At 35.6% G+C, this 17,321-nt stretch overlaps 1 protein-coding gene and 1 pseudogene across 2 annotated transcripts; both read left to right on the top strand.

Moving 5' to 3' along the window:
* Window positions 1–3,110: 3,110 nt before the first annotated feature.
* Window positions 3,111–6,523, top strand: LOC143561103 (aluminum-activated malate transporter 9-like). Its single transcript, XM_077049245.1, has 6 exons — window positions 3,111–3,709; window positions 3,810–3,950; window positions 4,690–4,959; window positions 5,048–5,187; window positions 5,735–5,881; window positions 5,955–6,523. Exons 1-6 carry the CDS (start codon window positions 3,445–3,447, stop codon window positions 6,312–6,314), a joined length of 1,323 nt encoding a protein of 440 aa, XP_076905360.1. The 5' UTR covers window positions 3,111–3,444; the 3' UTR covers window positions 6,315–6,523.
* A 2,244-nt stretch (window positions 6,524–8,767) lies between these two features.
* On the top strand, window positions 8,768–15,374 carry LOC143561105 (calcium-dependent protein kinase 1-like; annotated as a pseudogene). Its single transcript, XR_013140237.1, has 11 exons — window positions 8,768–8,772; window positions 9,732–9,782; window positions 9,969–10,136; window positions 10,334–10,477; window positions 10,567–10,719; window positions 10,819–10,934; window positions 11,021–11,188; window positions 11,273–11,400; window positions 11,478–11,577; window positions 14,880–14,955; window positions 15,251–15,374. The product of XR_013140237.1 is annotated as a calcium-dependent protein kinase 1-like (transcript).
* Window positions 15,375–17,321: the final 1,947 nt, after the last annotated feature.

The following is a 17,321-nucleotide window of genomic DNA, read 5'->3' as shown; positions in this document are numbered from 1 at the left end:
TATTATTATGGCACCCATCAAAAAAACTAACAAGAAGGCTAAAACATAAACGATACTAAACATAACAACTAAAACATAAAAAACAAAGTCCGTCGTTTTAATCCGGGAATACTTATTTTTGGGTTGTAGAGCCGGACGACTCTCTCACTTCCGTTTTTTTAGCTTCCAACCTTCTTTTCTCTCGACAATACTTATTCGTATGTTTTCGTAATGTCGAGTTGGACCCTGCTTTAAGAAACTTCGAGCAATATTTGCAACGTGCCAACTCATGTGAGTCGGTCATGAGACACAAATCGTAATGAACCCAAACATCGGGGCATCTTGTTGTTTCGATCACCATAACAACGTCATCATTAGTTGCCATTGTTGTCGGTTTAAGGTTAATTGTGGTTTGGAGTGTGTTTTATAGTTTTGGAATTGGTTTAACAAGTACACAAACAAACCTTGCTATTTATAGTAAGAAAATAACCTATTTGTAGTTAAAAAACCGGTTCCAACGGTCAAAAACGGCTATATAGCCGTTGGAACCGGTTCCTAACGGCTATAATATTTAAATTTCGAAAAAAACCGGTGGAACCGGTTTTTATGTAAAAACCGGTTCCGGTTCATACCCTACCCGGTTCTTAAAAGTTAGCATATCTGGGCATCGGTTCAGGTCGGGAACCGAACCGGTTCTTGATTGGAACCGGTTCCATTTTACAACCCGGTGTGAAAAAACCGGTTTCGAACCGGTTCGGGTTTTCCAGTTGAACCCGATTTGTGCACGTCTAACACACGCATGCTTACCCCCTGCCCATTCAAACACAATGATGTTTGTAACTGCCTTTTTTACTGCGGTTAATAACCGGTAAAAAGTTAACTAGTCGCTTATAGCTATTTTTGACTATTATAATGTTGTTTTTACTCCTTTAAGTTTTAACCCCATTGTGTTAGTATAAATAGTTAGCGGGTGTTAACGTTTGAATACTAAACTTCTAAAGCTCTCAAGATGAAACACTTCTTACGCTCAGAAAACGCATAAGTTTGACAAACACAAGAAGTTTGTATCCGACAGTTATTGTGTGAATGTTTTTAAGTTTTATTATTCATCATGATCCTTTGGTTATGGATAATGCAGACAATAATATATAGAATATGTACCCACTAATGGATAACTACTAACTATTACTAAATCTATACATGGCTAATAACCTACTAATACAAACATATGATTCTTATAATGCACATTATTAAGATATATGCAACATTGCTACAAAAATTAAAGATAGCATAAATCATTGATTAATAAACCTAGGTTCCAAGAGAGATGAACCGTCATGAAAATAATAAAATTTATGTTGTTATATCTAGCATGCTTTATAAAAAAGTCGTGTCTAGGCTAATCAATAAAACAAGTGTTATGTATATCCTATTAATTAGATTTGTGGATAAAATTTATTTTGATTCTTTATGTAATGTATTATAGTAATTTGTGTATGTTGAACGTAACAGTGTAATCATCTTATGCAGTTTATAACTGATGTTTTCAATATGCAAGTCAGAAGAACATTTACTAAACCTATGTAACGAGTCATATGTGCTAACTGTAATTCAAAAATTTCAACATATAAAGGCAAAGAAGTTGTGAGTCAAAACAAGCAAGTGTAAGTCAAAATTTCAAGGCAGCTCATGATAAGTAATTGAAGGATTTAAACCATGTATTATAATGAAATGTATGGAATATTGGCAATCTTATTGAATGTTTATATCTACATCAAGACTCTCATGATTACATGGAAACCAGATCTCAAAGATACAAATCTCTTTACAATAGATAATTTGTGGAGAGAACCAGGACTCAGGAGCATTGAATTCATAATTTTCATATCATAGAGCTCAATGAGCAAGTAATGAAAAATCAAGTTCGAGTAAGTTGTAAAGTTTTTTTATTTGCTCGTGGTTTGTCCACTTGGCGTCTAATGCATCAAGTTTGAGTAAGTTCTACATTTTGTTTAGATCGCTACTTGTTTGTGAAATGTTGTTAAATTACTAGGACCAGCAACACATTGACTCGTCAATCCTATTAAGACCACCCGTACTGGGTGCGTTTTGTGTGGCGTTTAGGAGGAAAACGCGGGGGGGGGGGGGGTACACCCCCCCCCCCCCCGCGTTATATGACTTTTTTTTTTGCTACGTTGTATCCAAAACGCGCAGAATGGCACAAAAAATAAAAAATGGACCGTTGCATATTACCGTTGGTGAATAAAAAAAAAATTATTTGTTTATATATTAAACCAACTAATTCCCAATCAAAACTCTTCAAATTTATAAAAATTCTTTTTCAACTCTACAACTCTATAATTCCTTTACACAAAATTCACTATATATGGATCCTCCATCTATATATAAACAGTTTTTCGGGCCCGACCAACAAGCCGAGGACGTGGAGGAGGAACAGGCGGTTACGAGTGCGATTATGCTCGCGACAAAGTATATTAGTTCCGTTACGGGTGCGATTAGCTCTCCACCCCCCGTTTCAAAAAGAGCATATATCGAACGAGATCGTGCCGAAGCCAACAACCGGTTGATGGCGGATTACTTCTGTGACTCGCCGAGATACAGTGCTCGAATATATGCAACCAATTCACCATCGGATCAGATGTAACGCACATGTAGAACAAAAAAAGGTTTGAAAAGATTGGAGGTATGTGAAAACTGGTATGAAGGAATATGACATCCAACTGTAAAAAGTGAAAAAGGTGTATGTGTTAAAAAACAGTCAGAATAATGATGGCAGATGCCAATGAATGGATACCAATTAGTCATTTTTATGAAAATCTTTCCAGTAAAATGAAAAACAAGATAAGATATCAAATCTATGGATGAGGAACAATATGCTTCGATAAATGCGGGTAAAAGCGCGATACAAAATAAGTAACAGTACTACATTAGAATACATATAAAAACAAACAAACAAATGTACCCGTCAGTAATAATCAGGGACCGGAGAGGGTGAGATATAGTGCAACTTCTTTTTTACATGCATGATAAATATACACAACAAATGTATGCATTAGAATACATATATAAAAACAAACAGACGTACCCAATCTATACGCCATCTAAAAATTCTTAATCTTTATACGATGTCTCCAAAAAGTCTAAAACGAGCCTTATTTTGAGGAATCGAAATATAATATTCTCTCAAGCACTGCTGAAAAATCGATCTTTTCATCATATTTTTTTAGAGCCCCTTATTCAACTTGGACCAAGAAACATAAGTGCATGAGCACATCTGATTTGCAGGCAATGTACTAGTAGAAACTTCAGTAAAAAGATTTCTCAAAATAGAACAACTTAATAACATGCGGGCAAATTGATTCTTCATAAGTCAGAAGGGAGCACAAGAACCGATTATTTAAACGACTCTTTCCAACCAAAAAACTTAACAAGATTTAAAAAATCATGAAGGAGGGTGGTTTTGTGGTAGAAATATTGACTAGTACCAAAGATGAACAACCAAAAACCTCAAACAAAGTCGCGGTTTTTATGCATGCAATCTTGGAATTTGCTAAAGAAGACAATGACCGTGTGACATTCTCCCTAAAAGTTGGTCTTGCTGTTCTCCTTGTGTCTTTACTCATTCTAATCCAAGCACCTTATCAAGTGTTTGGTACCACCATCATCTGGTCCATCCTCACGGTTGCTATCATGTTTGAATATACCGTTGGTATGTACATATTAACCGGATATATAACAAAAGGAGTTATGTTAAAAATGAACATATTTATTAACCGGATATATAACATTTTGATTATGCGTTTTTGAAGGGGCGACGTTTCATAAAGGATTCAACCGTGCACTTGGAAGCTTGTTTGCTGGAGTGTTGGCCATTGCTGTTACGGAATTAGCTTTGATGGGTGGTCCGGTTGCTGAACCTTTTATAATAGCCATCAGTATTTTTATGATAGGTAAATTTATTATAAGCTATATGTGACCATTTTGACCTGTTTATTATGAATGGGCCACGTTAAGTTGTGTTTTATCTCAAGCTAGTCAAATGGGTCGAACTAAAAGTTGCATAGGGCTGTAAGAAAGTTCATTTACATGTCGCGCTGACTCATTTATCTTAACAAGCTGAAATGTTAAGCGCATGCTCGGCTTGTCAGAAGCTCAAGTCAACTTGTTTATTTTTAAATTTCTTTTTAATTTTACACATATTGATATACACATACAAAACTAAAAATATTATTTACAACATACACATAATGCTTAAACTACAAAATGCTTAATTTATATACATTAAAATTTGGACTTTACTTTTAAACAAGTCGAACTAGAATTTTCAATATTAAGAGAGCATTCAATGATATAAACTTGGGATTTAATTTAAACAAGCGAGCCAACAAGCTATCTAATAAACAAGCCGAGCTTGGCTCGTTTGAAGACCTAACCAAGTTGCATAGAGTTTGTTAAGATTTTGATTACTACTGAATAATATTGTTTTTGTAATCATAACTAATTAATGAACAAATTATGTATTATAAAGTTAAAAAATGAACAAAACAGTGTTACTATGTCAACCCAACCCGACCTGGGCCCCCTGGCCCGTATTGACCCAAATAAAAGATAACCCGTTTCAACCCAACCCATCTCGCTTCTATAAATAAGTAAATAACCCGCTAACCCAAAATTGTTATTCATTCACAGGGACTGTAACATCATTCATGAAGTTATGGCCAACCTTTGTGCCATACGAGTACGGTTTTCGAGTTATACTATTTACATATTGTTTGATCATCGTGTCTGGGTACCGAATGGGAAATCCAATCAGAACATCGATTGATCGGTTTTACTCCATCGTGATTGGAGCAATTGTAACACTAGCAGTGAATACTTTAGTTTTCCCTATATGGGCTGGTGAGCAGCTGCACAAGGAACTTGTCAATAACTTTAACTCAGTGGCAGACTCACTTGAAGGTAGCTATAGCTAACTACCTTTGTGCAATCTAAAATTACCTTAATCTTACATCAAATGCTAAAAATTCAAAACTTGGGTTGACTTTAGAATGTGTCAAAAAGTACTTGGCTGATGATGGATCATATCAACCGATGTTCATCAAGACGTTGATGGACGAATTTCCAGACGAACCTGCTTACAAAAAATTCAGATCCACATTGAACTCGTCTGCTAAACTCGAGTCCTTGGTAATATATTTATACATCTATGCGTAAATAATTAAGAGTTAACTTCATTTTTCGTCACCGTGGTTTGGTCATTCTAACCCCTTAAGTCCAAAATGGAAAATGTTGTCATATCCGCCTACTATATTTTTTTTTCATGAAATGAAATACCCTTGTTTTTAAGGGTTATTCCATGAAAAACTAACAGAAAAATCTGACAAAGTTAATGCCTTGAACTATAATGGTTAAAAATTGAACCGCAACGTTCTAAATTGGACCATTATGCAAATTTTTGTCATATATGCCAGCGTGGTTCAAATTTTCAACCATTGTCGTCCTTGACACTAACTTTGTTAGTTTCTTTGAAATGACCAAAGTACCAAACTATCATAAAAAATCCAACAGGCGATAATGGTAAAAACTTAAACCACATTGGCACATATTACAATTTTCATTTTTGACTGATATGGTTAATAATGGCCAAACCCTTGGTTACAATTTCCTTTGTTTTTATTTATAGTTATATAAATAATTCTAATATATAATTAATATTGGTGGTGAAATTCTCAAGGCTCTTTCTGCTAAATGGGAACCACCACATGGCAGGTTCCGGCAAGCGTTCTATCCTTGGAGTGAATACGTTAAAGTTGACACAGTCTTACGATATTGTGCATACAAGGTCATGGGACTTCATGGCGTTCTTCACTCCCAAATTCAGGTTCCTACAAATTTCTACCTTATTATAATCTACATATTATTAAAAACTTATAACTTTTACTTATTTTTCGCAGGCACCGTATAATATAAGGGGTCTATTTGAAACAGAGATACTAGAAGCAACAAGCAAGGCTGCAGAGTTAATCAGATGCTTAAGCCAAGATATATGTGACATGAAACAAACACAAAAGTGCTCTTTATTGAAAAGTGCGCATAGTTCAACAGAAAGACTCCAAAGAGCAATAGACACGCGTTTGTTTAACAAAGATAACAATGTAGAAGAGGATGAGATGAATTACCAAAGTCAAAGGCAGTCAATGTCACTTGTTACTTTCACATCATTGCTGGTAGAGTTTGTGGCCCGACTTGATCATTTGGTTGAAGCCGTTAATGACCTTTCCAAAATGGCCAAGTTCAAAGGTCAGAGTCTATGAACAACCTGCGGCTTTCGTGCTAGTATCAATCAAGATAGAATGACGTGAAAGCTATAAAACAATCATCATCTGAAAATAAACCGAAGGAATAACAGAATGGGATATAAATGCTGGGATTTTGTCTCTGGTTGCTATTATTGTAATTGTTTGGTTTGTTCTTAGGATTTAAGTTTATCAAGTCAACTGCATTATTGAAACTTTTGTTTTACATTCTTCGAATATGTATGGTGAATCACGGTCACTCTTTGTACGTATACCACACATAAAAACAAGAAGTAAGATAATAGATACAAAAAAATTCGGGTTATTGTAACATCAACAAGTAACTAACAACATATATCTTCTATTCTTCTCATATCTCTAGCATTGTTTGTGGCTATAAAACTAAGCCAATAAACGAGTACAACAAATGATTTAAAGCCTCCAGAATGTGTTACTTTTACATACATGGCCTTGGTACCCATATATGTCAGTATATGTAAAACCAAACCAATGGTGTTTGAGAAAACATGCAAAACCGAAACCGAACCGAAAGTTTAGTTTGGCTATTGAGTAAACATAAAGCCAATTCATCGGTTTTGGGTTGGAATCTATTATGTATGTATATCAATTTCATGCACACCCTTAATCTTTATAGGAACAATATAAGTTAGTACAGATAATGATAGGAACGAAACACTATATACAAAATCCCTATTGAGCGTTTAATTAGCTTAACCCTAAATTACAATATCAAATACACTGATGCAGCGTACGATGAGAATCCGAAGGCTAATCACGTTGATTCTTGCAATAACCATGAAGATCCTTCCCCAAACCCCCAAACTCGACCCAAAAGTCAAGAACTTGAAAAGCCAAAAGTTTTTTTTATTAATTCTAATCATCAATTAGATTACATTCATAGCATATTAATGGAGAAGCCAAAATAGGTTTGGGCCGAAACAAACAACCAAAGGCCAAACAATAACCCAAAACAAAACACAAAAAGTAGACGAAAAACACAAAAGTGGCCCAAAAGTGTATCTAGAGGCCTTATTCCGGAAATATAACGGGATAACCCGCCTACGGCATGTTGCCACAACGAGGCCCATGTTCCAACGGTCGTTTGACTGGTAGCACGCCTGAAACGGAGGCCTGTAGCCCAAGTTAAGCCCATTTACGTGTAGCCCCTTTTGAAGCGCGATCTTGGACATCCAGAAACATAATAGCCCGGTCTTCTATACTTCGGCCCACATTATACACCCCCGTAATTTAAACGAGAGGAATACATGCATTCAAACTAGTGTGAAACTCACTAAATAAAGATAATGAGAACCACTTGGTCAAGATGTCAACATATTGAGAATTTGATGGAACATAAAGAGTACGAAGTTGGCCCATCGCAGTACTTCTACCGAACAAAATAAAGGTCAATCTTAATATGTTTGTTGAGTTGATGTTGTATCGAGCAAGTGGACATATAGACGACGTGTTATCACACTAGACAATGAATGCACTAGCTAACAATGAAGCACAATAAATAAATTACAAATCCAACATGTTTCTACGATAGCATTGGCAATTCCACGATATTCCGCTTCAGCACTAGAAAGAGATGCAATGGCTTGGAGCTTAGAAGACCAAGATAATAAGTTATATCCAAGAAACACACTACCTAGGTCCGGATCAAAGAGTATTCGGATAACCCCCTAATTAGCGTCTGAGTAGACTATCAAACGGAAAATGTCCTGATACACATAGTAGTAACCTATGATCTAAAGTGTCCATAATAAATAATACGCTTAGTGGTTCTTGTGGATTGTTCATGTATAGACAAGTTTATTGAATGTCATATGATGTCTAGGTGAGTCAACATGAAATACTATAATGCACTATTAATTAAGACTTCAATATAACAAGGAGCCCTCAACTAAGGATGGTAAAACCAACTGTAGAGTTGGTGTTAACATGAGTGATGGACTGATTACATGTAAACCGAGAGAAACATGGGAGAATTTCTGATTTCTAGTTAAAAATACAAATAAAATTACAAGTATTTTGTATTTATATACAAAACAGAACAGAAAGATCCAATAAAACTACATATCCAAATGAACTAAACATCCAAATAATATTATTCAATACAAACTTTACAATATCACAATATTTAACATTACATAACTTTTCAACTTCCAGATTTATACAAGCTAGAAAAATATAAATTTTGCAAATTTAGTAATCGGTTTTAGAGAGATGGCAACCAGTTCGGTTGGACTTGGGATTGGTTGAGAAACCCGAGTACGATAATTGAAATGGAGGAATGGGAAAGATGTTTTTATATTTTTAATGCTATTGCTTGGAAAGTTGGAATCAAGGGTCAGACTCTTGGAGTGAGTAGGAGATAAGGCGGGGAAATTCTCAGTTAGGCGGTTGATCGTTCAAAGTCGGGATAATATAAATAATTACATCGTGAAATGGAGTAAATGGGTCATGGCGAAGTGCGATATTCACTTTTGGAGGGCGGAGATGAACAGGATCCCGACTAAGTTGGAATTAGAAAAAAGGAACTCACTGATTACAAGTTGTTTATGCACCTAATGCGAGTCTGAATGGGAATCAGCGGATCATATTTTCACAAGTTGCACGATTGCGGCGGTTATTTGGGAAAATATAAGTCGGTGGTGTAAAGTTTCGCCAATTTATGGGTTCACGGTTACATACTTGCTAGACCTTTCCAAAATGATGGATTTAGAGTTGCGAGAGAAGGAGGTGTTTTACTGATTAATTATTAGACAAAATGGCAAAAGACGTCATTTATGTATGAACGTTTTTTCAATGGACGTCCTTTGGCCAAACATGTAGCAGAAAACGTACGTTATGTTTCAACCTATCACGTTACGTCCTTTGGCACTAACCCCGTTAATTTTTCTGGTTAAATATGGTCTGGGTAATTTTGTAATTTTACAATCTATTTATTATTTAAAACTAAAAAAACAAAAATAAATAAAACACACTCTCCCTTCGTTCTCTCCCCCCCTTCTTCTTATCTCCCTCTCTCACTTTATAAAGACCACCAGTCAACCACCACCGTCTCCGCCCTATGCCCCGGCATATGACCATATTTAACCAGAAAAATTAACGAGGTTAGTGCCAAAGGACGTAACGTGATAGGGATTTGAAACATAACGTACGTTTTCTGCTACATGTTTGGCTAAAGGATGTTCATTGAAAAAACGTTCAAACATAAATGACGTCTTTTGCCATTTTATCTAATTATTATATGTTGGAGAATATGGAAAACAAGAAATGAGAAATTGTAATGAAAAAGAATGTGAAGATTGATGAGATATTAAATTTTTAGGTTTAAAAACCGCTTTAAATATAATGTTTTATACTGGTGAATTGGTATAAATTTTAGTTTTTAAAGTGTTTTTTTAGGTGTCTGCCTTCGGATTGCAGAGGTAGTCTTTGGCGGTTGGCCGGTTACCGGTTTGTATATAAAAGTTAATAGTTAAAAAAAAACAAGACATGTGTGATATCATTTAATCACTCACCTTTATAACCAGACCCACGATAGTTGACTCGTTCCAATTTGTCAATGATCCGTTCCAAGGGGTAGACTTGTCAATGAAAAAGGGTGTGTACTGTACAGCCAGCCACTTGACTCTTTGGAAGTTCCGAGCGTGCTGCCGCAGGTTTGTGCCGCCAGATGGTGACGGTTGTGCATAACTGTCATACCATGGGAGTGTTCCATAGAGACTTGAAGCCTGAGAACTTTTTGCTCTTTAATACGGATGAAGACTCGCCCTTGAAGGCTACTGACTTCGGTCTTCTTCAAACCAGGTATTTGTTGCGAGTGAATGAATATTGCAATGTTGAATCACAATATTCATTGCAATTAGGGTTTCAACTTTTGGCATCACTAAATTTAATCGAATTAGACTCTACAAATGCTTTCTAGTTTGTGATCTATTTATAAATTCAAGGAATCTATGTATAGGTATTTTGAAGTTTGAACATACAATTACTTGTGAGTGCAGGTGATGTATTCAGAGACCTTGTTGGAAGTCCGTATTATGTGGCTCCTGAAGTATTTCGTAGGCATTACGGTGCTGAAGCAGATATATGGAGCGCAGGTGTCATCCTTTATATTTTACTCAGCGGTGTCCCACCATTTTGGGGAGGTATGTATGTATGCTTAATAATCTTGATAGGTTAATATCACTTCTCGTTAAAGGTCTTTAGATTATGGTACTTGTTATTTGTTTTACAGAAACCGAGCAGAGCATTTTTGATTCGGTGTTACGTGGGAATCTTGATTTTGTGTCTGATCCATGGCCAAGCATATCAAGTAGCGCTAAAGATCTTGTCAAAAAGATGCTACAATCTGATCCTAAACAAAGGCTTACTGCAGTTGAAGTCTTAAGTTAGTGTTTAATATTGATAATTGAATTAGATCTAACCCACAAGCCCATTTTTGTAATAACTATAATACCCGGTCGTTTTACACTTAACTGTAATGTAGATCATCCATGGATGAGAGAAGACGGTGATGCACCAGATAAGCCCATTGATATTGCTGTTCTTACAAGAATGAAACAGTTCCGTGCAATGAATAAACTTAAAAAAGTGGCTCTCAGGGTAAAACTATTTGAGTATTTTCTTAACAGCTAACTTAGAAGATTACATTAAACATTCTGATTTAGTCTTGTGCTCTGTTGAGTTAGGTAATTGCAGAAAACCTTTCTGAAGAAGAGATTATTGGGTTGAAAGAGATGTTCAAATCCATGGACACTGATAACAGTGGTACCATAACGTTTGAAGAACTGAAAGCGGGTCTTCCTAAACTTGGTACCAAGCTTTCCGAGTCAGAAGTCAGGCAATTGATGGAAGCGGTACTCTCCATTTATACTTATTTCCACAAATGCCCGTCTCACTTACTCATATTATATGACAATGTTATTATTTTGGTTTCTCAGGCGGATGTTGATGGCAATGGAACGATAGATTATATTGAATTCATTTCAGCTACAATGCATTTGAATCGCGTGGAAAGGGAAGACCACTTGTATAAAGCCTTTGAATACTTTGACAAGGACAATAGCGGGTACTCAAAACTATATTCTATGTTAATAAAACCTTATTTCTTGGGATTAAATTGTTAATTATTTTGGTTAAATGCAGATATATAACAGTGGAAGAACTGGAACATGCCTTGAAGAAATACAATATGGGTGATGAGAAAACAATAAAGGAGATCATTGCAGAAGTTGACACAGATAATGTATGTTCTCTGTTAACCTGGCCGAACACCCTTGAACCTCATACGTTCACGTCTTCTTCTTGTCAAACACGCACAAAACTTGCACAACTTTGTGTGTCTCTTTTCACTAATAAGAATGAACTTGAAAACAATTACACTAAGAAAGAGAGAAACTAAAATATTAAACTAAATATTTTTTTAAAACTAACAACAGATAAATAATCAACACATGTCAATTGTCTCTCAATCTTGTAAACCTTGATTCGGAAAATTCTCGCCCCACATATTCACCACCATTGTCAGACCTTAGAACTTTTACTCGCACACCGATTATGTGTTCGGCTTCTAAGCGAAAATCTTTGAGTTTGCTTAAAGCTTCGGACTTCTCCTTCATTAACTATACCCAACAAAACAAGGGAAATCATCTATAAAGGTGATCATGTTTTCCATACCTTCAAGCGCTTTATGTTTAACTGGTCTAAACACGCTTGTGTGTACTAGCTCGATAGGTCCTTCTGACTTGTAACTTGATCAATCAAACGGTCGCTAGCGAGCCTTTCCAAACTGAACCTACACAAACTTTATTACTATGAACTTCAAGTTTGGGCAGCCCGTTCACCAATTGCTTGTTCATCATCTTGTCTAGTTTGTTATAAGCCACACAACCGAGTTGTAGATGTCATATATTCATGTTGTTAGCTTTTGTTTTTTCTACATATTAGGATTCGGATGACAAGACATAAATTGATTCCTTTCTGCAACCTTGAAGTATCGGTTTAGATGGGTTCTCAAACTTTTCAAAAACCCTAACATCATCCGACCTGAACTTCACATAGTTTCCGGCTGATGTAATCTGTGGAATCAGATTAGGTTCTTCATGCCATGTATGTGGTATACATTCTTTAGAAATTGTTCATTCCTTTTATTGTTTGAAAAAAACACATGACCTATGTTAGCACTAGGGTGCTCTGAATTGTCAGCGATAACCACGATACGGTTACCTTCTTACTTTGTGTTGGGCAGTCGATCTCTTTCTCTAGTCATGTGATTTGAAACCCCGAGGCAACAATCTATTCATCAAATTTGTTGTCTTGAGATTTTTCCGTGGCTGTGAATGCATTTACTTCAAGATCTTAGGCGACTAACGCCTCGGTAATCCAGGCCTGCTCTGTCTCTACTTAGGGTGTATTGCCTTCGTCTTGTGTTGGTTATTGACAATACTTCGCCATGTGACCTCTACGACCACAGGTTTAACACTTATAGGAAACTGTTTTAAGTGGTGCTTCGGTTTCATCTCGCTCCTGTCTTCTTTATCATGTGACATGTCCTTCTTTCCCATCCACATTGTTTGGACCTTTCATGATGACTGTGATTTTGAAATTTGTTAAACTGAGGTTTACCTCTTCTTTTCTCCGACATACAAGGCCATGTCTCTTGGTCTGATTGAGGTTTCGGCTAGCTGTTTGGCTGGCGCATTTTGTACAGCGAGTAGCTTTTCGAACTCCACCAGGGAAGGTTGAGTCGGCCAACCTGAATTGTTGTCACGAAACTATGGTATTCGGGTTTTAAGTCTGTGGATGATAATTCTTTTGACCCGTGGTTCCGCAATTCACGACTGTGGGTCGAGTAACGTATTGAGTACTTCTTAGATCGCAGTCAGCTGTCAGTAACAACTAACTTTTTGACAATTGCAATTTTGTATTGTTTGTCTTGGAAAACAATTTTGTAAGGATATCCCAAGCCGCCTTGGGTGATTAACTGTTCCAGAATTTCTTCGCCCACGAAAGTCTTTAGCATGAACATGGCTTTCCAGACTCACATCCTCCACTTGTGTATGGCCTCATTCGTATCAATCCTAGGCTGCGTTGTTTCTGCTTCATTAACAACCTCTCACAGATCTGTCCTTGTAGATACGACATCATACAAGTACACCGCACCCCAGCACATGAATCATGTCCTTGTAAATTCAATTTTTAAGTTTATTGACCGCAACGCATACAAGTTTCTTAACCTGGCCAAACACCCGTGAACCCGATCACTTGTTCTTTTTGTCGAACAACATACAAGTTTCTTTTTACCTTCGGGTGTGTTTGGGATTTGCTTATTTTAACCTCCCTTAAACGTATTAACTTTTCTAAAAAGTTAATAAGTTGAAAAGTTGTTTGGGTGACTTACAAAAACTTTTTATTTTAACTTTTGAAATAGTCTTAATAAGTTGTTTTTGAGAAGTTAATGGCATGTGACTTTCTGGAACTCCTTTTAACTTATTATTGGTAATTACCCATTAAACCCGTCAAACCCTCAAAACCCATTACACCTCTTATAAAAGAATGCCCTTTTTGGTCATTTTACATGAATAAGCTAAGCCAAACACTTTTAAAAAAAAGAACTTATTGACTTTTTGGCTCTTCCCACCACATAAGCTCATTCGAACACATTTTTAAAATCTACTTTTAGAAAAGTCATAAGTTAAATAAGTCTGTTTGGACTTAAATAGCAATCCCAAACACACCCGAAGACCCTTAAACTAAGAAAGAGAGAAACTAAAATATTAAACATGATTTTATACCAACTAAAGTTCCACTTGAAGACCCTTAAACTAAGAAAGAGAGAAACTAAAATATTAAACTAAATATTTATCTACAATTAACAATAATCGCCTCTTAAGTGATAGGAGATTTATTAGGCCATGTGTTATGGCCCAAGCACAAAAGTGAGCCATCTCAGTTTCTCGCCCACTCCTACACTGCGCTTGGTTGGCCGTTGCCCCTTTCTTCGTGGCATGAGGATTCGAATAACCAATCGCATTCACACACCTCACACTCTTGTTTGTTTTTTTTTATAATTTTATATTTCTTTATTTGATTTAAACATTATTTTGATTATTCTCAAATAACTTTTGATTGGTAATTAAAAAAAAATGTAGTCTTGTTTTTTTTTTTTTTGGTTTTCCCAAACACCCTGGTTACATTTTATTAAAAAAATGGAGTTGTTTTTTATAAAAATTTTCTGGTCTCGTATGCGGATTTCACTCATACTTGGATCTACATTTTGGATGACAAGTAATTGTTAAAACAAAATATTTTATTGAACTTGTTTGAAAAATTAATTACAAAATGACTCACATTCACTTGACCCACTACTATCTACATGGTGGTGGGTGACATGGCTGCACCTTTCAGATGACCCTAAACAGTCTTAGAACCATACCCCAAACCGACAGTCATTATGGATCCTTAATACACCCTATCCAATTATTTTGGCCTAACTTGGACATTTATACGATTGTGTGAAATGACATGATCAATATGTTCGTATTGTAGGATGGGAGAATAAACTATGATGAATTTGCAGCCATGATGAGGAAAGGCAACCCGGAGATGGTAACACTAAGACGTCGTAAGTGAAACAGGATTCGTTTTTCTGTTTTTTCGTCCACCTAACCCGTGGGTCCGAATGGTTTAATGATTTTTCTAAAATTTTACAAAATATTGTTTCGCGGGTGTGATTCTGCTTTTTTTTTTTGTCTATTGAGGGTATATTTTTTTCTCTTTCATTTGGGGTACATTTATTTGTTATCCCTGTAGGCTGAAAAAATAGACTGATGTTTGTTATATATGTTTTTATTTTTATTTTTTTCCCTGAAGAGGGTTTTATATAAACATTCTGACCACCTGTGTCTGCTTAAATTCAGGGCCTCAACAAGCCAAGCCGAGCCGCTTGTGAGCGACTTGAGCGCTTGTGTTACGGAAAACTAAAAGCTCATATTGAGCCGAACTTAAACGAGCCCGGGCATAGAAATAAGCATGTTTAATCAACAAGGCCAAACTTCACTTATCGAACTTGAGTAGACTCGTGAGCTTAAAAGAGTCTAATTTTTATATAATCTGTATTTACCAATTAAAAATATAAAAAGTATATTTGTGTAGTAATTTTGTTATGCATAAAGTAATGCTCAAATTAACTACATAATGTATGCTAATTTATTTTACATCTAAAAAGTATAATTACTATTTTATAAAATTATTACAATGTATATTAATAAATTAATAAAGTAATTAGTAAGTAAAAAAAGTTTAAACAATTTTGAGCTATAGAAATTGAGTGAAACGACCCGAGCTTGAGCTTAAGCTATTGCAAGTTTAGCAAGCTAAGCTTGCAAGATTAATGAGGTTGGGTTCGGCTTGGCAAAACTTGAAATGAATATGAATGTTGTTCATTAATAATATAATGTAACACATTATTAAACTTTTTTACCTTTTCACACTTTCATCCCATTTTAATGAAGAATATAGTATATACACTATATTATAGAGGTGGGCAAAAAACCGGTCCACAAACTGAAACCAGTTTGTAAACCACAACTAAGCGTTCCAGAAGCTGGTTTTGGAGAGACGGGATTGGAACCGAATCAAAACCTAACCACCGGTTTGTAATTGGTATTAAAAACTCCTCGTTGAAACATGTTAAAATCCAACAAAACTTGATAAAAACCAGTTTCAAGCCGAACCGATCCTTTAACCCTTATAAGTTATAACCTAGTTTCAAACCGAAACATACCGCCGGTTTGTAATTAGTTTTGAGAATCGCTTCGCTAATTCACATTAAAATCGAACGTAACTGAATAAAAAGCAGCTTCAAACCAAACCAATCATTTTACTCTTATAAACTGGTTTCAAACAAACAAGCCAGGTAACCGCGACCGAAACCGAACATGGTTGGGAGTTTGGAAACCAAAAAGAAAAAACAGATTGTGCAAGTGAATCTTCTTAAAAGGCCTAATGCTCTATATATGAGCCCATCACTTGAAGGCCCACCCATGATAGGGACAAGTGTATGTGTATGTTACCAAGTTACCACCATTGGGAATTGTGATCTTGGAAAGAGCATATTTAGAACTGACTATGAATGCTTTGCAGAAGCATGGTTTCGACTATTGTCTCTTCATCGGAGATCATGTCCACCGACTTGTTCCATATTAATCATTCAAAATCCTATAACTAGTTGACACACAAATGTCGAGGTTGCTGCAAATACAAACACTATGGGTTATGAATGATTGAATTTTATACTAGGTTATATTAGCTGGTAGCCTTGTCCATTATTTTTGGGTAACATATGGTTAGATGTAAGAGAAAAGATACGACTAATTTAGTAACGGTACATTCAGTAAAAATTAACGTAATAAACGTAATTTTAGCATAACTCTAAATTTTCTAAATTTGTTTGTTTGAATTACGAATTCAAAAAACACATAAGTCAAATAAACTTAAATCTAAACTGATATAACGATTGTAAGCGAAGTTAACCAAAGATATTGGCAATGAATGATTACTAAGAGCATTCTCAACCCATTCCTCATAATTATGTGAGGGGAATTGGTAAATTATAGGGTGAAGTTTTGAATGTTTGTGAGTGTAAATTATAGGGTGGAGAGAGAAATGTTGTGATTTTTTTTGTAAATTTGGGGAAACAAAGTTTGTTCATATTTATTTTTTAATATTTGTTGAATTGGTTGTGAGTAGATGAGAGAGAAAACTGTAATGATAAAAGTACAAAAAGTATTATTTAATTAAACAGGAAATAGAAATGTAGTGTTTTGTAGTGTAATTATAGGGATAAGGATGGGGGACGGGCTGTGAATGCTCTAATTAAGCTGTCTCTATATATTAGGTGAGTAAATGGTATCGGGTAACATTATCAAATCGGGTATCTTTGGTACCAATTCAATACCCACTTCATAAGTTACCGATTACTTTTTTGCC

Source organism: Bidens hawaiensis, unplaced genomic scaffold (assembly GCF_021521415.1).
Source record: "Bidens hawaiensis isolate Kalapana, Puna unplaced genomic scaffold, B.hawaiensis_p1.1 tig00020536_1, whole genome shotgun sequence".
Classification (NCBI taxonomy): domain Eukaryota; kingdom Viridiplantae; phylum Streptophyta; class Magnoliopsida; order Asterales; family Asteraceae; genus Bidens; species Bidens hawaiensis.
The sequence above is the reverse complement of the archived record's forward strand: the minus strand, read 5'-3'. Positions and strand labels throughout refer to the sequence as shown.

What these genes read in the sequence shown, in the direction of transcription:
- LOC143561103 (XM_077049245.1), top strand. Translation starts at nt 3,445, where the DNA reads ATGAAGGAGGGTGGTTTTGTGGTAGAAATATTGACTAGTACCAAAGAT. An exon ending in CATGTTTGAATATACCGTTG is followed by an intron (nt 3,710 to 3,809) that starts GTATGTACATAT and finishes GCGTTTTTGAAG; the next exon opens with GGGCGACGTTTCATAAAGGA. An exon ending in CATCAGTATTTTTATGATAG is followed by an intron (nt 3,951 to 4,689) that starts GTAAATTTATTA and finishes ATTCATTCACAG; the next exon opens with GGACTGTAACATCATTCATG.